General features: G+C 43.4%; 8 protein-coding genes across 8 annotated transcripts; 6 read left to right on the forward strand and 2 right to left on the reverse strand.

Moving 5' to 3' along the window:
* Nucleotides 1–124: 124 nt before the first annotated feature.
* Nucleotides 125–1,714, forward strand: EAE97_007822 (uncharacterized protein; the record flags this gene model as incomplete). The annotated part of the gene is made up of 2 exons (XM_038878336.1): nt 125–513; nt 589–1,714. The coding sequence occupies 2 exons, from the start codon at nt 125–127 to the stop codon at nt 1,712–1,714; spliced, it is 1,515 nt and encodes a 504-aa protein (XP_038730586.1).
* A 714-nt stretch (nt 1,715–2,428) lies between these two features.
* EAE97_007823 (uncharacterized protein) lies at nt 2,429–4,370 on the forward strand (the record flags this gene model as incomplete). The annotated part of the gene is made up of 3 exons (XM_038878337.1): nt 2,429–2,917; nt 2,972–3,619; nt 3,669–4,370. 3 exons carry the CDS (start codon nt 2,429–2,431, stop codon nt 4,368–4,370), a joined length of 1,839 nt encoding a protein of 612 aa, XP_038730587.1.
* A 1,177-nt stretch (nt 4,371–5,547) lies between these two features.
* Nucleotides 5,548–6,550, forward strand: EAE97_007824 (uncharacterized protein; the record flags this gene model as incomplete). Its single annotated transcript, XM_038878338.1, has 4 exons — nt 5,548–5,622; nt 5,707–5,959; nt 6,034–6,419; nt 6,500–6,550. 4 exons carry the CDS (start codon nt 5,548–5,550, stop codon nt 6,548–6,550), a joined length of 765 nt encoding a protein of 254 aa, XP_038730588.1.
* Nucleotides 6,551–7,250: 700 nt separating this feature from the next.
* On the reverse strand, nt 7,251–9,610 carry EAE97_007825 (uncharacterized protein; the record flags this gene model as incomplete). The annotated part of the gene is made up of 5 exons (XM_038878339.1): nt 7,251–7,400; nt 7,461–7,706; nt 7,775–8,120; nt 8,178–8,524; nt 8,582–9,610. The coding sequence occupies 5 exons, from the start codon at nt 9,608–9,610 to the stop codon at nt 7,251–7,253; spliced, it is 2,118 nt and encodes a 705-aa protein (XP_038730589.1).
* Nucleotides 9,611–10,155: 545 nt separating this feature from the next.
* On the forward strand, nt 10,156–11,862 carry EAE97_007826 (uncharacterized protein). Its single transcript, XM_038878340.1, has 6 exons — nt 10,156–10,494; nt 10,648–10,979; nt 11,039–11,100; nt 11,161–11,333; nt 11,397–11,433; nt 11,502–11,862. The coding sequence occupies exons 1-6, from the start codon at nt 10,389–10,391 to the stop codon at nt 11,545–11,547; spliced, it is 756 nt and encodes a 251-aa protein (XP_038730590.1). The 5' UTR covers nt 10,156–10,388; the 3' UTR covers nt 11,548–11,862.
* Nucleotides 11,863–13,853: 1,991 nt separating this feature from the next.
* On the reverse strand, nt 13,854–15,372 carry EAE97_007827 (uncharacterized protein; the record flags this gene model as incomplete). The annotated part of the gene is made up of 3 exons (XM_038878341.1): nt 13,854–14,204; nt 14,266–15,219; nt 15,276–15,372. 3 exons carry the CDS (start codon nt 15,370–15,372, stop codon nt 14,125–14,127), a joined length of 1,131 nt encoding a protein of 376 aa, XP_038730591.1. The 3' UTR covers nt 13,854–14,124.
* Nucleotides 15,373–16,422: 1,050 nt separating this feature from the next.
* Nucleotides 16,423–17,706, forward strand: EAE97_007828 (uncharacterized protein; the record flags this gene model as incomplete). The annotated part of the gene is made up of 2 exons (XM_038878342.1): nt 16,423–17,198; nt 17,250–17,706. 2 exons carry the CDS (start codon nt 16,423–16,425, stop codon nt 17,704–17,706), a joined length of 1,233 nt encoding a protein of 410 aa, XP_038730592.1.
* Nucleotides 17,707–19,915: 2,209 nt separating this feature from the next.
* On the forward strand, nt 19,916–24,015 carry EAE97_007829 (uncharacterized protein; the record flags this gene model as incomplete). Its single annotated transcript, XM_038878343.1, has 11 exons — nt 19,916–19,924; nt 20,062–20,197; nt 20,253–20,400; nt 20,454–20,916; nt 20,970–21,906; nt 21,956–22,596; nt 22,646–22,755; nt 22,809–23,304; nt 23,360–23,677; nt 23,726–23,855; nt 23,906–24,015. The coding sequence occupies 11 exons, from the start codon at nt 19,916–19,918 to the stop codon at nt 24,013–24,015; spliced, it is 3,498 nt and encodes a 1,165-aa protein (XP_038730593.1).
* Nucleotides 24,016–24,141: the final 126 nt, after the last annotated feature.

The following is a 24,141-nucleotide window of genomic DNA, read 5'->3' on the forward strand; positions in this document are numbered from 1 at the left end:
AGATTGTCATAGGTGAACAGATTACCACAGTTCACCGTCACCCTTATTTCAGTCAAGAGCTACCGCAGCTCAAGTACTTGAAAGCCTGGCTTTTGATAAACAAAGAGATCAACGAAGTTTTAAAATGTCGGTCGAAGTCGTCTTGGATTCGCCTCTGGCTCATGCGCTCAATGCTTCCATTCAACCAAAGCTTGTAGAAGTAGGATGGAGTACAGGTGGCGCTGATGACTCTGCGCTTTCGGAATATATTATCCTGATGCTGGTGAATGGAAAGACGCAGGAACAAATCGCCGCGGAATTATCAGGCGACCTTCTAAACCTTGGTGATGATGATCCGGGAGCAAGAGATTTTTCACAGTGGTTATTCAACCAGGTTGGATTGTTGAATTCACAAATTAGCGGTGGAGGATTTCCAGAGACTGGTGCAGAGACCGAGCAGGGTCAATTTGGAGATTCAAATGTGTCGCAAGATGCGGATATGAACGATGCTTCCGAGGCAGGCGATATAAATGTGTATGCAATCAGTCCCTTAATTATCTTCAGAATCAGGTACATTCTTTCTCGAGAACAAAAACTAACATATTACAGACCAACAGGCCCCAAGTCAATGCGAAATGGAAGTGGTGGTATTAGTCGTCCGCGGGATAAACGTATGCTGAATCATTTGACAAAAGCAATGGATCGCACGCATGATGCCGCTCTCCATCGAGTACGACCACAATCGGGGAATGAACGAATAAATACACATGCGCGAGGACCCCCAACAGGACCAAGGGGACCCGTGAATATCCGAGGTGCTGCTCGTACGCAAAACGGGCGTGGGCATGGCGGCATGGGGGGTATGCCGACGCAACATGGTGCAGCGCAAAATATTATGGGCATGTCTCCACAACAACAACTCGAACTATATGCTATGCTTGAGCAGCAATCGAGATTGATGGCGCAAATGTTCACTCCACAACAGCAACAAATGATGCAACGAGGGGGCAACGGCATGGGCTCAGGATTCCCGGGACAAGGCAGACCTTTACATGAGCGAATGCAACGTCCCAGTCGATCCCAGAACAACAACTTCCAGAAGCGCCACGAGCAGCAACCACAATCTCAAAATGACAACTCGATGGATGTTGAGATGAATTCTAGTGACAAGGTTGATAGTCTCTCTCCAGACACTACATGCAGGTTCAACTTGTCTTGCACGAATAAAGACTGCAAATTCGCACATCAATCTCCTGCAGCTCCTCCAGGAACGGCTATTGACGTCGCAGATGTTTGTACCTTTGGTGCAGCATGCAAAAATCGAAAATGCGTTGGGCGGCACCCATCCCCAGCCCAGAAGATTGCACATCAAACTACTCAAGACTGCATATATTTCCCAAATTGTAAGAATACCAACTGCCCCTTTCGACATCCAACAATGCCATTATGTCGAAATGGCGCCGATTGTACGACACCCGACTGCAAGTTCACACACGTCAAAACTATGTGCAAATTCAATCCTTGCTTAAATCCGACATGTGCATTCAAGCATGAAGAGGGCCAGAAGAGAGGAAAATTTGATGATAAAGTATGGGTGGCAGATGGTTCAAAGGAGCATGTCAGTGAGCGGAAGTTTGTGGACGAGGAAGGAAATGAGGAGCTGATTCTACCTGGGGGAGCAGCATCAGCTGGCACGGGAGCAGGAGGAAGTGGTGATGCAGAGATTGCCGAATAGATGGATTGAATGCTTACATGAGCTACGGAGAGAATGTTTAGTTTAAGAAAAATGTACAACATGCATAGGGATGCGTGGGAAGGAGATTATAATCTGGCGTTTTATGGACAAGAGGATCGTGACTGGATTCTCGGGATATATCTTGGTTGGGCTCTCATAATGAATAGCTGGTCACAGCCAAAGCATATTTAGGTAGAATGGACTGTTGTATCCTCGGCACCCCAAAGCAAAAGAACTTTGGGGCTTAGCCAAACAGAAAAACTCTCACATCTCTTCTCTTGCTTTTGATATGAATCTATAAATATATAACCCTACACTCATCATTGAGCTTTTCTAAAGCTTAACACAACTGACTCGTATCCTACAAAAACAAAAGAAAAGCAGTCTGAGTAGGTAGATGAGCTTATTGATTCGTCATTCAGAATAAAAAGCATTCAATAGATTCAATACTATGAGGAGAACACCTAGTTATATCATGAAATATTTAGTATACAACTTATTAATATGTACTAGAACTTCCACCTATGTTTTCTGCCGTGTACCTAAATTGATACCGAAGCATAGCGCTTTGTGGGGGGAGGGGTAAGTAAATTATACCTAAGCTTTTAAGGTACAGCACCATAGTGAGCAAAACAACTCCGCGACGGGTCATCCAAATATCACTGGTAATTTCATGCTGTTACTACACAGCATTGACAAATAATTATAACGAGGATGCGTCTGCCCGAGTCTCCTTTATTGACTCCTCTGAGGCGATGCTATAATGTTCCTCAATGTCAAATCGTACGTCTACGTCGGCGAAACATTCTGGGGGCTTGTACTAGAGCATATAGCTACCAAGCACGCCCACAATTACACATTCGCGAACGATCAAAGTCTCTGTTGAGATACTATAGCAGCCATGTTCCATCCGATACTCAAACCAGGAAGTCTGCGGAAGTTATATCAGAGGATAATAGCTCAGAAGAATGGAAGGAACCTAGTGTCGCGGTTCTTGGCGGTGGAATTACGGGTCTGGCAACAGCATACTATCTCACCCAAATGGCACCACATCTGAAGGTTACATTGTATGAGAGTAGTGAGAGACTGGGAGGGTGGCTACGGACAAAATATATTGACGTGGGAGATGGTGAAGTTGTGTTTGAACAAGGGCCGAGGACTTTAAGACCGAACACGCCTGCGGGATTTGTTGCTCTAAACTTGGTAGGATCTGCTTTTCAGCTATTTTCTTTGAAGTATTCTAATTCGTGATTCTAGATCAGGGACCTTGGTCTGTCTGACCAGGTGATTAAAACCAACAAAATGTCTGCCGCCGCCTTGAATCGCTTCATCTATTATCCCGATCGGCTTGTGTGCATGCCCGAGCCTAGCCAAGGGGTTTACGCCATTGCCTGGAAAATGTTGACAGAACCAGTTTTCAAAGGAATGTACAGGTTACTTTTCGAATATAAGAGGCCACGAAGACCAACAGGATTGGATGATGAATCAGTAGGATCATTTCTGGCCAGGCGAACAGGAGGGACAGACATTCCAGACAATCTAGTGTCAGCTGTATTTCATGGTATCTATGCTGGGGATATCTACAAACTGAGTGCAAAAAGTATAATACCCACCCAGTGGGGAATGGAGGGGGCATTTGGAAGCATCAGTGCAGGAATGTCTCAAATGGCAAAATTCAAGAATGCGACAGCTGAAGATCCAGACTTAGAGGAAAAGGAGAAGAGTGCATTCACGGACAATGAGAGGGCAATTGTCAACGAAACAAGTGTCTATACTTTCCGCAGAGGGATTGGTACACTATCTGAAGCACTGGACTCCTCTCTAAGGAATAATCCTAATGTGAAAATCAAGCTGGGCGAGGACGTGAGGAAAATCGAGTACGATGGACGAAGTGAAGGCATCATGGTATGGACCTATTCCTTTCACATCTCTGACTAATGACTAAAGTACCTAGATCTACACAACTCAGGCTGGCGAATCATCCACCAACCATTCTTACGTTATTTCTACCTTGTCAGGCCGCACTCTCTCTACACTAACTACCTCTTCAGATGATTCTTTAATCCCTTCACTTGCAAAAACAGAGGCTGTGACGGTCATGGTTGTTAATCTCTACTACCGGGAAGAAGATCTCATTCCGGAGCGCGGCTTCGGATACCTAATCCCACGATCCATTCCTTTTGAGCAGAATCCAGAATTTGCTCTTGGTGTAATATTTGATTCAGACGCAACAGTTGGTCAAGATACTGTTCCAGGGACCAAATTCACCGTCATGCTAGGTGGCCATTGGTGGAACGACTTCGAAACATATCCTAGTGAGGAAGAGGGTGCTGCTATGGCAAAAGCCGTTCTCAAACGACATCTGAAGATCAACCAAGAACCAGAGATGGTACATGCATCTTTGCAGAAAGATTGTATTCCTCAATATACTGTGGGTCATGAACAGAGACTGAAACAAGCGCATTATGAGTTGTTAAGCGCATACAAGGGAAAACTGGCAGTGGCTGGAAATTCATACACTGGCGTGGGCGTAAATGATTGCATCAAGGCTGCCAAAGTCGTGGCAGGCGATGTTGCACGTGGGAATGATGTTACGGGACTGGAGAAGTTCACTGAACAAAAATGGTGGGAGAAAATGATCAAGCGAGAACAATAAATAAACTCCAATCAATCTTTGAAACTACACTATGAAGCAAGTTGAGAAGTTCCTCACGCAGCTTGTAGTTTACTAAATGTATAATAGAATATATGAACATACAATAAATAGCAAACCCGTGAACATTTATCTTTGTGTCAACAATTGTTGATTTCAATCCAAAATTGCTGCATTATATATTCCAGTCACCACGTCCATGTTCCCTGATAAATGCCGACCCCACTTGTGCTTTTCAAACGTTCGATCATTGTGAGAGAAATCACCTGTTGTTTTTGGTTAGAATGTTTTTAGTGCCACTGGGACGTGATGCAAGAAAAAGGTTACCTTGTTGAAGCCTGGACCATGAGCATTCGGCGGCCACTTTCATCATAACATGGTGAATGAAGAGCACCATCCTTTTCAGAGTCATGAGCATTCGAAATATGTATATTATTCGTGATATTCACTGTATTGTCACAGCTGACCATTAGGTCGGATTCAACTGAAAGTTCTGCGAATTGATGTGGAAAAAGTTTTCGCGTCCTACTTTTGTACAAGCGAACCCCTTTTCTTACCGACCATCTTCCTCGACAATTTCTGAAGAGGTAAAAATTCAATACATCTATTAATTCACCTTATCCATGTTATTAAAATACTCTTACTTCCTTCATTTAATTTTCTAACATTTTTTCATATCACAAAGTTACATATTGACATTCTTTTGACTTATTTTCGCAAGTGTTTTTGAAGGATTCTTTGACGCAATCACTCGATGCTTTTTTTTCGGCGACGGAAGAGAACACGGGGTTCTTTTTCTTATACGAACATGCGATTACGTGGATAGATAAGCACTAGCCTGTTAATGGCGCGTCGGAACTGCAAATTACAAGATAATGGTTTGTGATGTGGATATGTAAGTGGATTTAGCCAGTAGGAGATCGCGCTTGAGAATGGAAGATACGAGATACTGTTGCAGCTAGACATGAGAGTGGGGTGGGAAGATTGAGATTATGTATATAATCTGCTCTGTTTCCGTCTTCTCTGATTTTACTTTGCTGTAAGTTTATCATTCGGACTTTTTTTGGTATCATCGTGCTAAGTGCCTCGGATCACAATTCTTACGTCATATAACACAATATCGGCTACGGCGGGTTGCATCAATAATCAATTTACATTCACTGTCGGAAATACGTGCAAAATGACAACGGAAAATGATGCAGAGTTCGTCAAAAGATGGCCTACCCTTGGCAAAGCAATGGAGTCCGGCGTTGAAGTATTTTCCTCCACTGTTTCCCCTTATTCCACTCTCACTCTCAGTATCTTTTTACACACATGAATTCTCACTAAGAACCGTCAGTCCCATGATGGCCGTGAAGCTCAACTTCTCGCTTACATCTTATCTCACAATCCCACCAATCCTTTAGACGTTCTCTCCACCATCGACGAATTTTCCCTGCGCGAAGATTTCCTCATCAGTGTTGGTCCCAATAAAGCTGACATTTTGCGAGATCTCGTTATGCGGGAGAAACCGAAGATGCTGGTGGAATTAGGTGGATATTTGGGGTATAGTGCTGTGCTTTTTGCGGATGCTATGGTGAAGGTGCATGGAGGTTTGTTCAGCTTCTTCATGAATTTGTGATTCATGCCCGTTTTTAAAACGGCTAGATTGATCATAATATGACAGGTGATGCGGGGCTCAAGATTTATTCCCTCGAACTCGATCCAGCCTTCGCAGCTATTGCTCGCCAAATCGCTCAAATAGCAGGACTCGATCACGTTATCGAAATTGTTGAAGGCACAGCCGCTTCCTCGATTTCCAGTCTAGTTAAAGAGAAGAAAATCACGAATGTCGATTTCTTGTTCCTAGATCATGAAGAGGATTTGTATGAGCAGGATTTTAAAGTTGTCGAAGCATCGGGTGTGCTGAAAAGGGGAGCTATGGTCGTAGCGGATAATGTGGCCAGGCCGGGGGCACCGGAGTATAGAGAGTTTATTAGAGGAGACATGAAGAAAGATCAGGGGTGGGAAAGTTGGGGAGTAAGAGGCTTAATTTGGCCTGGGGATTTCGAGGTAAGTGTGATCCTTTGAAGATGTGGCCGAAACAGGGTTTGTTGAGGAAATATGGCTGGGGTAGTACTGATGTTGAATAGGATGAACTTGAAGTTAGTAAACTAGTTGGTTCGGAATCGGATAAGCAGTGAGAAACATCATTTTAATATGAAAATTTTGGCGTGGGAAGGTTGTTACTTTGGAATTTTAACATTCATCTGGGAAGGAACAGCGTTATATTCACTCGCATTGGAAGAATGCAAGCTCATCTATCAATTAAGTCCAAGCAACCAAACTGATTCAAATTCAACATCTTTGAATTCTTGCAAATGCCATAATCGCGCTACCGGTTATAAACCAAGCAAGACTTTTGTTTTGGGTATAATTCTTGTCTTCGTCTTTCTTGTCAATTGGAAATTTTGAATCGTGTCTGATCTCAATATCATTTTGCAAAAATGAAGAGTCTTGGAGAGAACCTCAAGTTTTAGGCACGACAAGCTTTTCGAAATTGTAGAGTTTTTCGCCACGTAAAGGTGAAATATAAGGAGTTGTTACATTGTACGCAGTGAGACAAAGATAAATACAACAACTAGCAGAAAAAATCATGTATATTCCCACGAAAACAATTCCCAGCACGCCGTTCCAGATATACGGTTGACTAATTAGATATATGCCGGCAGTGGGTTTTCAGATGAAACATACTACTACTACACAAAGCCAGCGGAGTTGCTGGCGATGTATCGACCGCTCCAATCAAAGAGGAAAAGACAGTCGCACACTCCCTGCCACCAAATTTGGCTTTGTCGAGTAATTATAGGACCGGGATAGGAAGACAGAAATCATAGAGCCTAACTACTCTTCTAACAATGTGGGAAACTCTTTCTCTCTCTCGAGTCTCTCTTCTCTTGCGGCCAGAACACGTCTTCTTCTTGAATTCCTCATTTGTGCCATCTCGTGGTGAAGCTCTCTAGGCCTCTCATGATGGTAATTACGAAACTCCCACTATTTTCAATAGATTAGCTGCTGTCACTGATGCCTCAGATCTTCAAACTTAAGACTTACCGACTCACTTTGAGCCAAATGCGCAGCCTCACTCTCCCAGTAAAGCTCTTTGAATCCCTCAACATCGGCCGGAGTACCCTCCATTTGGACAATAGGATGTTTAGATACTTCTGCAGCATCCACAAGATCCACGTTATCCCATAAGTCTACAGCCTCTGGAACAATATCTGCAACTTTGTGGAGTTCCCACGACTGTGTATGCCTACAAAGAGGACACCTGAAGTCAGGATTTCCAGGATTATCCCACTAAAGAAGCGCAAGGTTAATGTCTATCCATTCTACTTAGAGATGATGAAATTACTGAGGGTACTTACGTAGTCGCGACCACAATCGTAATGCACCATATGATTACAGAAGAATTGCACCCACAACTCCCTGGGTGCGTAGTCTTCGAGGCAATATACGCAATTACCAAAGTAGGGACCAGCGTACTTGCAGGGGTCATGACTTGGAAGTGGGTGTATGGGGAAAACATTGCCAAATAGATTTGCTTCAGATTCTGGATCTGCTTCTATACTTGCTCTGTAGTCTAACGCATCTTGCTCCTTTTCAGGTGTCTCGGGTAACATCTTAAGTAGCTCCATAGTGTTGTAAAAGTCGTCAATAAGTCCACGCCAGGTATCGGTTGTAACGGTATCGAACACGAAATACAGTTGTTTCCTATAGATGTTAGTAATTGACTTGAGAGATGAGCTGAAATGCTATTGTGTAACTTACCAAGGCCGCTTCTTAGACCAGTCTCTTAAAAGTAGGTAATTGCGCCGATGAGTATTGACTTGCGAGACTTTCTTCGTTAATGCTCTAACCTCCCTTGCTTGTGCAACATCGGGAATACGATCTTTGATGAAATCGGGATCGTAGTTGGCTTGGGAAATAAGTTTTGTAATCTCCCAGTGTTCATCTTCTGCAATAACACGATTGTCGTATAAATGATCTTCGACATAGTACCTATTATTCTTAGCTTCGAAGTCGGCAGCACGATCAAGTAATTGTGACCAGAGAAGCATAGGTCCAAATGGATTGATAGTTCTCCCTAGTGGATCAGGCTTTGTAGGGTGGGTGATCTATTCAATTTCTGTCAGTCTCATTCATCTTCGATTGATAATTGTCACGATACATACCTGAGCCCATGCCGCACTTACACGATCGGAATCTATGTTGAAATCCGATATGATATAAGGTTCTTGGGAGCCTGGTCTGGGAATAGAGTCTCTGCTAAATTCATTTGCCAATGCTTGCAAAAACGTGGTCAGAGTCTGCAATGTAGTTACAAACTCTAAGAGCGATTCATAAATCTTTCTACTCTCGACAGGAACAGAACGTGTCTCCTGCTCTAGTTGTGCTCTACCAATAATGAGGATGTTTTTTAGTGAATCTATTCCACGAGTCTTCCCTCCCAAACTTAACGATCGATAATGAAGTAATTTTATCCATGCCCTATGCAGTACCCATGCTGCCTTTATCGCCGGATCCGCTATGTTTGAGCCATCGGGTAATGCTGGTCGCCCTCCCAAGTGAGCATTTCGCTCATCGACGAATCTTAGAATTGTCATCAAATAGCCGTTGAGGCGAAACATTGCATTAAGATGCTTCCAAGGTGACGGCGCATTTCTGTCACTCGCAAGAGCATGCACCATATTATGGAATCGTTGAAGCTGCAACGAAGCATCGTCCCGTCCTGTTACCCACGGAGGCCAATCCGCATTATGGCCTTCGAACTCATCGCTGTAAAGCCATGCACTCCCATAAGCCGTTAGATCTTTGACAAAGCTGTCTATGTACTCGTCACCAACATTTGCAGCGGCTAGCATTCCCAAAAGCCCTAGAGTATCCTTTGCACCACCCTCTTTGCGAAGCAAACCTTTGTCGGTAAACAAGTCGGCTGCTTTGTTGCTCGATTCTATGTAACTTTGTATCTGCCTTCGATGCGGAGTACCTTCGGAAAGCAGTAAAAGTCTATCCAACTTTGCTTCTTTTGCGAAATAATTTTCTCCGAACTCATAAACATCAAAGCCGCCTGCATCGACAGTTTCTTCCGAAACAAATTTAAGTCTCATTTTCCTTAAACTCAGCCATTTACGCCATTCTTCCTGAGCATGGGCCACGCGTTCCACATGGCTCAGCCTTTGTCCATGTGGAGGAGGAGGCATCTTAATGACTGGCAGTAGAGAGAATTTAGAGAGGTGAATTGAGAACTATTGAGGTTTCGGAAGAGGTTTGGAAACAACATTGTGTTCACCATGTTGATATCGACAGAGATATGATCTTGATGCCCTTTGTCCACCCTCGAATTGTCTACCCTTGATCGGTAAAATCATGAAAGGATATGCCCCCCGGATGCGGGAAACTTACGTCCAAAGAGGAGAAAATTGGTAGACTCTCTTTTCTTATGGCAAAGCCGCATTGTTCTTGGAAATTGACTCTATTGAAGTTAAAGCTTTCGCTTATGATTTCACGGGAAACAAACAACAAAGGAAATAAAGGGGGGAATAAAGGAAGTTTCTTCTTGAACCAGACCGGATTCGATGCGAAAAGGATGAACCGGTGTCTAAATCACGTGGTAGTATCACAATCCCGATTTTCGTCATCTTGTCAAATAGAATCTTTCCACGAAATCTTGAGATTGAACTTAGTATATAAGTTAGTAGGAATATGTATATTTGGAAGGAGAACTGCCTCTGTTATTGTAACTAGTGCATCTTTTTTCTATGGCAAACCCGTGACATCGAATTCGCAATTAACATTACAATTTCCCGTTATCACCGACGATATCCCGTCTCACATTCCTCGACCACTTTGAAAGTTTGGATATATATATACTTTAACAGATATACTCATACCTTCCTAAGTATTGTTCTTATCACTGTTTCTCCCTATTATTTTTACCCTTTATAAGCTCCAGAAGAGTTCAAACTAAAGTCACTCAACATGGCTACACAGAATGTTTGCAACACTATTCCACCAGTGACAAAAGTTGACTATCAAACGAAAGGTACATGGGAAACAATTGCTGGAGTACCTGTGTACATTTCAGGTGGGTCAATTTCTTTTCTAGCTGTTTGCTCATTATTTTGCTCGTTTGTGTTTTGCTTGGTTTCTGTCTTCAATTGCAATCACTCCAAAATAGCCTCTCACTCATTTCACCTCTTCATCTTCAAAATCTGCAAATCCCAACCAAGTGTTTTAGGAGCATCTAAACCCACAAACGTCCTGGTGGTCATCTACGATATATTTGGTGCTGCACCCCAAACGCTACAGGGCGCCGATTTATTAGCCGCGGCTCTTGAACCATTGAACACCGTTGTTGTTGTCCCGGATCTCTTTAATGGGAAAAAAGCTCATGCGGAGTGGTTCAAGAATCCAAGCGAAGAGGCCAAAGCCGCCAAAGCCGCGTTTGTGGAGTCCGCATATGCGATTGACAGATGGGAAAAGCTTGTTGGGGAAGTTGTCGCCGATTGTGCAAAGAAATGGGGCGGCGTAAAGGCTTGGGCATGCCTGGGGTTGTGCTGGGGTGGTAAAGTAGGGGTTTTTTCGTTCAACAATCCGATATATTATCATAATTTTAAGGGTCTGAGTAGGTTGCCGCAGCCACTTCACGAAAAGAGACTCCATGGACAGTTTCCGGTCAAGTTCATCCAGGGTAAGCATTTTTCTCGATTTCTTTAGAATACTGGGACACTATTGACCGGATGTCTATTAGTCGATTGACGAAGGAGGATGCCGGGAGAATTACAATTCCACATATCGTGCTTGCCTCAAATGGCGAGGATGCTAAAGCCGTGCAAGAATACAAAGATGTTCTTGAAGCAGGGAACGGAGTCGTCGAGACTTATTCAACCATGCATCATGGATGGATGGGAGCCAGGGCTAACTGTAAGTGTTTCTAATTCTTGACCTGTGACTAAAGTTAGAGCTACTGATTAACATGCACGATAGTTGAAAATGAAGACAATGTCAAGGAATATGTTAGAGGGTGCGTACTTCTTACTATTTCCCAATTCCCTTGAAAGATCTCTACTGATGAGGTCTTGTGAACGACAGGTATCAACAGTGCGCGGCATTCTTCTCGGAGCACTTGAGCAAGTAGATTCGTTCATCGGAATTGCCCACGAATTTACGGTTGCAGTGAATCATTGAAGCTGTCCAAAATGAAGATAAGCATCGCAGACATATTTCTCGTATAGAACACAGCCGATACAATTGTTCATTCCTAAGTAGGACTCTCAGAGCTTGTGATCCTGAATTGGTTATCAACTGGTACCCTTGTTTCCAAGCTTTTTTCGTATGCTTCAATATTCATGAACTCTTTACGAATGCTTTTACCGTAGAAGTAAATAGCTTTGGATTTACAGTACCACCTGTGTTGAAGAGTCAATAGTCATACATTTGCTTTACTATGCATTGATCATACATGCTTCTTTCTGTCTTCATCCCGCCTTGTCATTTACTTCATCCTTGGTATAAATTTCCTCTAGTCTGACATTTTCACCGCAGCACCGCCGTCTCAAGCCCTTCGAAACCCTATTCATGCTTGAAATTCCAATGAGTAGAGTGTTGGTAAGAATTAAGAAACATACCTTTATATGAAGATTGAATGTTCTTGGATTTATTTCGTGAGTGGCACTTGGGCACAGCTTAAACACCTTCTTCTTCTGGGACCCAAGAAATCTTGGAGGTCTGCCCGTTTCCGGTAACTATCCCATGTACTGTAACATTTCGTGTGTAATGCACTCAATATCCAATGAGAAAGCATTGGCACAAGGCCGCTAAAGTACCTCGATGTATTGTCCCGCTGGTCTCAAGCTGGGCCAACATATAAAAGTGGGGTGTAAGCACTAGATATTAGTGTAGCCGTACAAGAATTAGATGTGCAACAAAACCATTGGAGACTCGGGCTTGAATTTTTCACGGGAGGTAGCAGTGCAGATGCTCAATAGTTACTATCGGACTATCTGGTGCACTTGCTACAACCATTAGATATGACTGCTGGGGACTCGAGTGATTTTAGGATTGTTACACCAAACGTGTCCAGCCAATGCATCTGTTTCACATACTTGTGTTGAGATTTGTATTGAGTGGCACAGCATAACACTGGGGGTGAGGAGGTTTCCACAAAAGTCAATTATGGCCCAAAGCTCTCAATAAAGAAAGACTCCACGAGAGTTACTAATTCTTTATCAACATCGGGAGACCCGGCGCTCAAGATAATAATGAAGCGACAGGCTCCGATTCAGACAAAGATGCAGCATGGTGTCGGTAGGAAATCAAATTGTAAGATGAAATCGACAACTTGTCATATATGTTGTCTTTTTCACTAACCCACTCGAGGACAGGTCGAATACTTGCTACCTCTGATATCTAGTTTTGAGTCTTGGTTATATGACCTTGGAACATGGAATCCGGAACGCATATACGCACTTATTGTTACAATCCAGGCCATTCTGGAAACACACATTGGGAGACTAGACCTTGAAGCTATGTTGGAGTGTATATTCTCTTCTATGACGAGACACGCTAAATATATGTTATTACATCACTTGAAGAAGAGCTTCTTATTACACGGCGAAGGAAATCAGAAGTGTATCCTATGTATAGAATCACCAGACAACCATTCACTCTTCTATTTCGACTCATGTTCTAGCCACTTCACGTCACATCTTTACTACTTCTCAACTGACCATCCGCATAAGCCCTCTCGCTTATTTCCACCCCTCGCTTCCTCTCCTCTAAACCTCCAACTCCCATCCTACGGGACAAAAAGGTGCAATTCCGCATCCCATTCCCCGTTTCTCTTCTCATATCCTCACTTGTTCCCATGCGTCACTGCAAGAGGAAGAAGTTTGCCTGGAATTCTCGCTCAGATTCATGCAAAATACTTCTCACTCAAAACTCCCTGACATTCGACCAGACTTGCCAAACCGAATCCACTTGATAAATTATCTGCCCATTTCCATCATCTCCTGTCCCAACATCCTCCCCTGGTCTATTGAATCAATTCAAGACAAGTTACAATATGCCCAACGCACAAGCCTCCCTCAGATAAGTCTGAGATCATAGTATCCTACATACCAACTTGATTTATTCCAGAACTACAGTTTAAAATCTCACGTTCTCTCACTTTGTTCCAAAGTAGAATCAAATATGTACGGAACCATGTATCATGCATCTTTATCATTATCATTAATCTTAGAATTCTTGCCCATCATTCATCATTAGCTTCTTTCCTTGTATGTGTATTCGCATAACCACTTTTTCCTTCGAGGAAACTTGCCCTCCAAGCTCCATTTCTTTGCACTTTGAAATGGCAAATCCCATAAATTTTCCATATCACATTAAACTCCGTTTCCTATTTCCAATCCAGCCTGCCTGTCCCATGTCACACATCGAATTTCCTTAAACACACAATCCCCCAACGGCAGCCGCCACTATCCCCAAGATTGTAGGCAAAGCTTCATGGTCATTTCCGGCTTTATTTGTGCTCCTAACTTTTCCGCCAATAGCACCGGCAGCATTTGTACCAAGGCCTCCTTGGTCAGCTCCAGTCGTACATGCCGCCATTCCAGTCACCAGAAATCCTTGCTGGTCGTAGCTTTTTGCTGTACTGCATCCTCCAAAAATTGTGCTTGTTACAGCAAATCCTTTAGAATCCCAGCCCGTGATCGTTTCAAGGCCATCTCCTGATAGCGGCGAAGAAAAAGAAGGTGAAGGGCCCACATAGAAGGAGGGGGTTAATCCTGCTGATGTCTAAACACAAAGTCAGTAAGTGGGAAAGATAAAAAAACATTGGGGATAGGTTGACACGTACTTATTGGTGAAGCACTTACAGGGACAATTTTGCCCTCAGAAGAAATTTCCCAACCTGAAGGAATGCTTGGCCCAGTGCTCCATGTTACCTCCGATACTGTTTGCGTTCCAGCCACCCAAGGATATCCAGTTCGTGTTGCCGAATTACCGTTGTTGATACCAGCGGGGATAGTTGGGGAGCTAGATGTAACAGCAGCAGCGCCAGCAGTTTGAATCGATGAAGCCGATGCTGGCACATTACCGTTTACCGATCCACCGACAGCTTCGATTGATGTCCAGTCTCCAGATTGATCTCCATATTTATATTGAGTACCAGTGGAATAATCACTCACGTCAATTGACTGAACGAGCATAGAGAATGGACCTTTGGAGTAATCGGTTGGACCACGCGCCCAAGAAATTGTCCCTGCGGCATTCGATGAATCTCCTCCTGACCAGGCCCCAAACTTAATTTGCATTGGCGATTGTGGGTATTGATCGGTATCGGCCGTTGCGGGTGTAAGGACTCTCACTACAGTAGAACCTACGGACCAAACGACCTGCTCTGAAGTCCACTCAATAGTGTAGGTGATAAATTCACCTTGGTTGTTCGACGCTGGATTGAAAGCTCCGCGATTGTAGTCTGTAACTTTGCCTTTGCCGAAATAGTTGGTTTGTACTTCAGTATCATCCGCTCCAAGCCATTCCATATCAATCTCATCTAGGTCGTCGGATTGTAAAACCAGTGTGCTAACAATACCCGCGCCAGGGGCTGCCTTCATTGTGATTTGCACCTTTCCGAACATGATATAGAAGATGCTGGAGAGTGTTGGCGCATCGCCTGACTTGGATACTGTGAATGAAGCGCCCTTGGAGTCGTATGAAATATCGCCAGAGCCAGTAAAGGAATTAACTGATCCTGAAGTGAAGTCGACATCGATGGATTTTCCCAGGGCAGTATTTGCAGGACAGCCAGCTAGTGGGAGGTCAGTAAAGTTTTAACAAGATAAGGAAATAAAGCAAGCCACTGACTTGTGAATAATGGGTTACAAGAACTATAAGTCTGAGCAACAGATGATTTAGCAGACAACAATGCCGTTGCAGCGGTGAGAAGAAGTTTGGGAAACATCTTCAAGTAGAAGATAGTAAGACGAAAAGGCAAGTCGCAGAAAGTCAACTGAATGTCGTACAACGGCCGAGATCAGTGATCTTCTTGAAGGCCGAAGTTCGATTGTCGAGAAGAGCTCCAGATACCTGTGTCCAGAATATTTTCAAAGAAAGAAGCGACAAATTTATCGGTGAGTACCCTTAAATGGAAGTGAATATGGAAATCAACCGTTTCATGCACCTACTCGTGTGGATATATGGATATATGAGGCTGCAGGAGATAAGTATGTATGTATATACATTTCCAGCCACCTCATTATCGTTTGTACATTTGGATATACATCAGGGACCAATGGACCTATAAACAAGGATACGATCAGTTCTAGAAGGAAGATGATACACTGTATAGCATAATTTCACATGGACCTTCAAATCAAGCGTCATCATTTGTTGGACAACCTGAATTGAAGAGGAAAAAAGAAATTAATGAAGAGGTTGGTGGGTGGACCAAAGTCGTAATGCAAAGTTGTAACTTGTTGCCGAGTATCTCTTATTAGAGTCTTGGGCAAATTGAGTTGTGGTCGGGTTGTTTCTTTTCCATGTATCCAAACTCAGCCTCACTTACTCATCCACTTCCTAGGTACTCGAGTACACGTGCTGGGTACTTAAGGTTGGTAGATAAAGAAGAAGAGAAGGCTGGCTGGGCTGACTTGGGATTTTGACCCTCGTGGCTTCGAAAGCGTTTGACACAACGGGTTGGAACCTTGGAATTGATCTTTGGTTCTCTCGAGGCCAGTCAATGTTAATAATCAGTGCTTGGCTCTTGGCTGGGCTGTGTAGCGTCGGCGAGTCGGGAGTTATAAAATAAAATAAAATAATTAGAGCAGAGGAGAGGGGAGGGGAGGGAAAGTAGAATTGGGTTCATCAAAACATTTTAAATTACTGTGTCAATCAATCCTCCCCTGCCCAAGATTAACAAAATCAAACAGAGATAAATTCGCAGCTCTGAGCTCGTAAAGGAGTCATCTTCTGATCTGTACAAGCAATCCATTGTCGAATAACGAACGCGAAGATGAGTGCGGAACCCAATAACAACCAGGCAAAGGCCGATGTCCCAGAGGAAGTGGTGGAACCAAAATCAACATCTGTGGAGGAACCAACATCTACAATCGAGCAAGATCCAAAGCCGATAACAACGGAATCATCGCCAGTCAAGATTGCTGATTCAAATCCAATTCCACAAATCACGCCCGAAGAACCAAAACCTACAATCGCAGAGCCATCAACAACTGAATCAGTAGCCGCGGAGCCCACTACGGAACAACCCCAGGAAGCAGCCGTCAAGCTAGAATCTGTCAAAGAAGCCGACGCGGAAGCAGCCGCTAAACTAGAAGCTACCAAAGATGCTGATGTGGAGAAAGCAGCTTCAACCTCTCAACACTCAGTCTCATTTGACAAGACTACCAAGACACATGATGGCTCGCCATTGTCAAAATTCTGTTCAGAATTGCCGGCAATTTTCGAGGCAGCTGAATACAATGAGATGTGGGGCATTGTACTTGATCCATCGGAAACTCACGTTCAAACAAGTATAGTTCTCGAGAAATTCTTGCGAGCAAACACAAAAGACGTTCCTAAAGCCAAGGCTCAATTGATTGAGGCTTTGAAATGGCGAAAGACTATGCAACCACAGAAGCTCTTGGAAAGTACCGAGTTCGACAAGGCCAAGTTTGGTAATCTGGGATATGTAACGTCGTATAATACCAGTGACGGCGGCAAAGAAGTTATCACTTGGAACATCTATGGGGCAGTCAAAAGTGTTAAGAAGACATTCAGTGACGTTCCTGAGTGAGTATCGCGTTAGATGCGGGTTGATATAGTACTGATCTTATGACTTAGATTTCTTAAATGGAGAGCAGCACTTATGGAATTATCCATTAAGGAATTAGATCTTGCCTCAGCAACGGAGAAGATACCTGAAAACGGCCCTGATCCATATCGCATGATCCAAGTACACGACTATCTCAATGTCAGTTTCCTACGAATGGACCCCAGTATCCGTGCTGCATCCAAAGAGACCATCCAAACATTCAGCATGGCTTATCCTGAGCTTTTGAAGGAGAAGTTCTTTGTTAACGTTCCTTTGGTGATGGGTTGGGTTTTCACGGCAATGAAAATCTTTTTGAGCGCCGATACCATCAAAAAGTTCCATCCGCTCAGCTACGGATCCAATCTTGGCAATGAAATTCCTCATGTTGCTGAAAAGTTACCAAAGGAGTACGGAGGAAAAGGTGGAGACCTGAAGAGTGGTCTTACAGTCAAATATTCTGAGGGAGAAGCCTCGAAGGCCGCCTAGAAAGAGCAAATCAACGACACGATCTATGGGCTAATTCGAGAGGATGTCATGTCATGGGTGGCTAATGTTCTGGGAGGAACTATTCGATTTAAATTGGGGCGTTCAATATATCCATTGCTTTGTAGTTGCTCATCGAAGTCTATAAGCGTCATCTGATACCATATGTAGCAAAGAAACTATAATATAATATAATGACTATGATATAGTTCGAGTCGTGTGAACGTTTGTCGCCTTTACATAAACCCTCGGTGCAAATGCAGCATGCATTGCCTCTTCATCTGAGAAGAGAGCCACAATTATCATACTTCATTGCTTGTTTTTGTACATTTCACCGTCCAAATCTTTTTGGGTAAGTAGTTTGACTTTGTGACAATAGGTTTGCGATAGAAGTTCTTAGGTTACTGCTGATTGAGTAAGGATGGATTCGAGTTCATCGGCATTCATGAGGGGGCTATTTAACACATGACCAAATTGGCAATCAGATTGATTCCTCTTATTGCATTTGACATATTGACAGATAGGTAAGATTGTGAATATCTTTGCCTTCTTGAGTATCATGTGCATACTTATTATTAGGTAGGATTATTAGATAGATGACCATGCAAGTATTGGAGTTGTTGGAATTGTTGCAAGGCGGACCTACTATCTCCAGTGTACCTATCGACCTACATGTCGAGCGACCTATCTATCTACATACATACCAACCTGGTACTCAGCCTTGCCTCAGTTAGGCTGTTGATAAACGAAATCCATCAGGGCTGTTCTAATTTTGAGCTCGAGCAAATGTTAATCATTTGAAGCTTGGGTACTTATTTTTTAAGCATTCCAAGGTTATATATATACGCTGCTGGAGCTTCGATATATGCATCAGTTGTTATTTTTGTTTGTATTTTTGTTATTTTTTTGATAGGGCGAATCATTTGATGGAACTTTAATACAAGAATCTTGGCATGGTAATAATACATACATATGAATCCCTCACTACACTGACCACCTTGATGTTGAGTATGCTTGTAGGGTAGTAATTAATATCTTATGTCTGAATGGTTAGATGGTTAGATGGTTAGATGGTTAGATGGTTAAATGTTGAGATGTTGAGATGTTAGAATAAACTCATCAAACAAGCACGCAAATATCAGTAGATGATAACAGGATACCTAGGTAGCAGTAAATAGTAGGTACTGTAGTAGATACTATCTGGAGTGATCGAGTATCAAGTACCTGCCACTGCCACTGCCACTGCCACTGCCACTGCCACTGCCACTGCCACTGCCACTGCCACTGCCCACCTCATGCCGTATCCAACTTATTCCAAACAAGCACGCCGTCTTGCTCCCCTCTACTTCCAGCTACCATTAATCATCAGTAAAACGTCATTAGCATTTACGCCACACTTCATTGTGACCACTCAAGCGATTCTTCTATTATTCACATCAATCAATAATCCTGTACGGTGCACATCTTACATCGTAAGTCGTACTGGCTCCAGACTGGGTAGCCCACTCCACTGTGAATGAACCCACTCCAAGCTTGCATCTATCTCAATTCGGATTCGGAAGAAAGCTGGAACCACCAGAAAGCAGAGAGGTGACTAAATTATTATATCACCGATTCACCTGCCTAGTACAAAGAGTACTGTACAGTATCTACCTCGAGCCGACCTACTACTGAGTGGTACTTTGGAATTATTAGAATCCTACAATCTACCGTTATCGAATCCAGGTAAGAACAAACACCAAAACGAAGGAAGGAACTCATCATTACCCTGCGAGCCTACCAAGTACACTGCACTATACTACACTGCTACACTGCTACACTACTACACTACAATACACTTCCCTACAATACAATACAATAAAATACAATACGCTACACTACACTACGCTCACTACACTCACTAGGATTTAAAACAACACCTAGCTCCCACTACTACTTCAAACCCTTCAAAGTTCTATCAACCCAATTCACTATCGAGAGTCTATCAAAAGTCTATCCAAAGTCTACAATTTTGCACCATATTTCGAGATACCATCGCTTGAGTTGAATTTACCATCCCCTCTTCTCTTTTGCTCTACTCAACACCACCACCTCTTTCCCACCTCTCCCCCCCTTTTACCTTTGTTTCTTTCCTTTTGATTTTGTTATTATACATCGGAGAAGGTCGTTGGAAAAGTTTAGAAGCTGGTTGTACCTTTTGTCGACCGCGGCCATGGATCCTGTAAGCAAAGATTCTGAGCATTCCCCACTTCCACCCCTCGCATGATTTCAACGTCCCATATCTACTTTTTGTTAGCAAGTACTGCTTGCGCCAACATGTTACCTGACCCTCATACTGATTCAATCTCTTGCAAACAGTCTATCGATGCAGACATACAATCACCCGAGAATATGATTGTTGATCCGGACGAGTATGTCGAGCCATCGGATAATGAGAAGGATGACATCGCCATCATAGATCCGGATGAACCTAGGCCAACGCCTGCCGATGATTGTACAATAAACCAACCATGGAGGGTCAAGACACTAAGCTAACATGTGCACAACAGATGAAGCTATAGCAGAGCTGGTATTGCCACCGCTGGATCAACAGCCCCCGATCATAGAGACGGTTCATCATACTTGGGAAATTAAAAATTGGCAAGGGCTCCAAAAGAGAGAACATGGCCCAATCTTTCATGCTGGAGGATACCCATGGTAACCATCTGGAATACACCAAACTTGTGCGCAATGAGTGCTGATTAGATTAGGCGTATTCTAATGTTCCCATACGGAAATAATAGCGATAATGTGTCCTTCTATCTGGAGCACGGATTTGAAGACGGGCCCCCGGACGACTTTGTATGTTGTTTGCAATTCGGTCTCGTTCTATGGAATCCGAATGATCCAACTCTTTACACCTACCACACTGCGCACCATCGATTTACCAAAGAGGAAGGGGACTGGGGCTTTACTCGATTCGTGGAAACCCGCAAGCTTCATTCTCACGTATGGCCTGGATCCAATCCCCCAAGGCCGTTGGTTGAGAGCGGGGAAGCAAATATGACGGCATATGTAAAAATAGTCGAGGACGAAACAGGCGTTTTATGGCATAACTTCAACAACTATGATTCGAAGAAAGAAACTGGATTTGTCGGGTTAAAAAATCAAGGAGCAACATGTTATTTAAATTCGCTCATTCAGTCCCTATATTTTACTAATGCCTTCCGGAAGGTATGTATTGGCAAGTAACTACCCTGAGGGTCAAAAATTAACACAATTTACAGGCAGTATATCAAATTCCAACACAAGACGAGGACACCACCACAAACAGCGCATATACTTTACAACGCCTCTTTTATCAGCTGCAGTCGTCTTCTGCAGCTGTGAGTACCAACGAACTCACCAAGTCTTTCGGCTGGGATACAAAGCAGATTTTTGAACAGCAAGATGTTCAAGAGCTTTCTAGGAAGCTGATGGAGGTCATGGAAAAGAGAATGAAGGGAACTGAAGCTGAAAATGTTCTCCCTAAATTGTTTTGCGGAAAAGTGCGAACCTATATCTCTTGCATCAATGTGGACTACGAATCTCGCCGAGTTGAAGATTTTTGGGACGTTCAATTGAATGTTAGCGGTAACAAGGACATTGAAGCGAGTTTCCGGGATTATATTCAAGTCGAGACCATGGATGGCGACAACCAGTACTTCGCAGGCGAAACCCATAAACTTCAAGATGCGAAGAAAGGTGTCATCTTCGAATCATTTCCCGAAGTCCTTCACTTGCAGCTCAAGAGATTCGAATATGACATTGAGCGAGATTCCATGATGAAGGTCAATGATCGTTACGAATTTCCAGATACTTTTGATGCCGCACCATATCTATCAGATGACGCAGATAGATCCGAATCTTGGATTTATAAGCTGCATGGGGTCCTTGTACACAGCGGCGACCTCAATGCAGGACATTATTATGCATTCATCAAGCCTGAAAAGGATGGGTGGTTCTACAAATATGATGATGATAAAGTAACAAAAGCCACAATGCGAGAAGTCTTGGAGGACAATTATGGAGGAGAGATGCCTCTTTTGAATGGTCAAGTTTATGATGCATCGCAAAAACCTATCATACGACATAACAGCGCATACATGCTTGTCTACATTCGCGAGGCAAGGCTTGATGAGGTATTACTCCCCGTAACGAACGCCGATACGCCAGCTCATCTCCGTAAGTTACCACACCCTAGCTTGCCTGGAATTGAACTAATATCACTTAGAAAGAAAACTTGAAGAGGAGGCCGCTTTCAAAGAAGCACGACGAAAGGAACGTGAAGAACAGCACTTGTACCTTACTGTGAGGGTGATTACCCAGGAGACTTACGCAGCTCATGGTGGGCACGATCTTACAGTGTTTGACCGAAGTCATGACGAAGATCCTGCGGCTGCTAAATCCTATAAACTCCTCAAGAAGTGTACTATTAGAGAGCTCATCAAAGTGATTGGTAAGGATACTGGAACTGATCCGAGAAGACTACGAGTCTGGTTCATGGTCAATCGTCAAAACAAAACAACAAGACCTGACACACCTGTTCTGGATTACGATCAAACCATTGAAGAAGCTCACCTGAAATTAGCTGGTAGTAAGACACAGGAGCTGAGGCTTTGGGCCGAAACAGCCGAGACAGTTGATTCTAACGGTGATGCGGTGTGGCCAGCTCATCCATTAGTGAAGGAAGGGTCATCTCCAAGTAGATCTGATGAAATTGTCATATTTCTCAAATGGTTCAATGTCGATACCCAGTCTTTAGTTGGATGCGGTCACATTTATATCAGTAGCCAGAGTAAAGTCGAAGAATTGGCCCCCTTCATCTTGAAACGTATGAATTGGCCAGAGGACACCAGATTGAAGCTCTACGAGGTATGATTGGTGCTTTTTACTTTTTATTGTATTCTCTGACATCGCATAGGAGATAAAACCGGACATGATCGAACCTATGAAAGCGAAACAGTCACTCAAGGCAGCAGAACTCCAAGATGGCGATATTGTTTGTTTCCAGAGAGCTTCGGAAGGAAGCGAGTAAGTTCTCTGATTGAATATATGAGAAAGTAGAATGATGCTAACTGCAGCAGTGGCTCGGATACCACTACCATGGTCTCCAATGGCTTGAACCCACGCCAGCAGTCTCTCAAATCATCTGACATCATAGATGATGCGCGACTATACTACGACTTCCTCCGTCATCGAAGGCTCATTACTTTCCACTGTCATCCAACCAGAGGAAGCAAAGAATTTAATATAGACAATTGTGAATCATTCACCCTGGTATTAAGTGCGAAGCACACTTATGATCAGGTAGCTGCCAAGGTTGGAGAAAAGCTGAATGTGGAACCGACTCATATCAGATTTTGGACTATTGCTCTGAATACAGGTAATCCCAAAACGGCGATCAGACGCACGTCGAATCATACTTTGGTCAACATGGTCAGCAGTAGTTACGCGTCGTTTGCTGGCACCACCATTAGGTCAGATGCCTTATTTTTCGAGGTCCTTGATATCAGTCTCGCGGAATTGGATACCAAGAAACCTATGAAGGTTAGCTGGATCAGCGAAGGTGTCACTAAAGAAGTAAGCTTGTCTAATTTATTAATGTAAATCCGGGAAGGGTATTAATTGATCGCAGGAACCACTGGATATACTGGTCCCTAAAACTGGAACTGTGGATGATATAGTGTCCTCGGTGATTAAGAAAGCACGGTTAGAAGACGAAGAAAAGGGTGGACCTATCCGAGTATATGAAACACACAGCAACAAAATTCACAGAGAACTTTCTCGTGGTCATCCAATCAAGGATCTCACCGATTACATTTCGATTATACTAGAGCGAATACCGGAAGAAGAGCTTGCGCAACCGAATGGCAGCCAGTACATTCATGCCTTTCACTTCCACACTGATCCAACCAAAGCGCACTCAATTCCGTTCAAATTTCTCATCTTCCAAGTAAGTCGCCGTTTTCCTGATCTTGAGGTTTACAACTGACAGCTCTAGGATGAAATTTTTTCCGACACTAAGAAGCGACTGGAGAAGCGGACTGGTATAAAAGGCAAAAATCTTGAGAAGATCAAATTTGCCATCGTCAAGAGAAGCTCTTACACAAAGCCTATATACTTGAATGATGGTGAGTTATGACCTATGACGAATTTATCTGCCCTACTAAACATCTTGTAGACGATACATTATGGGATATGCTTGGGGATGATGACGACCAACTCGGATTAGATCACGTTGATAAGATACGAAACACAAGGACTGGCATGGGAGACTTGTTCTTGAAGTAGATTTTGGCATTGCTTATGAGAGGGTTTCTGCATGGCGCTATTGGTTGGCGGGAAAATAGGCACAGTCTTTGATAAAGACAACGCGATGATGTAGACAACGGGCATGGTAGCGAAGTCAGTTTCTTC

This window comes from Botrytis byssoidea (genome assembly GCF_014898295.1).
Source record: "Botrytis byssoidea strain MUCL 94 chromosome Unknown BBYS_016, whole genome shotgun sequence".
Lineage (NCBI taxonomy): Eukaryota > Fungi > Ascomycota > Leotiomycetes > Helotiales > Sclerotiniaceae > Botrytis > Botrytis byssoidea.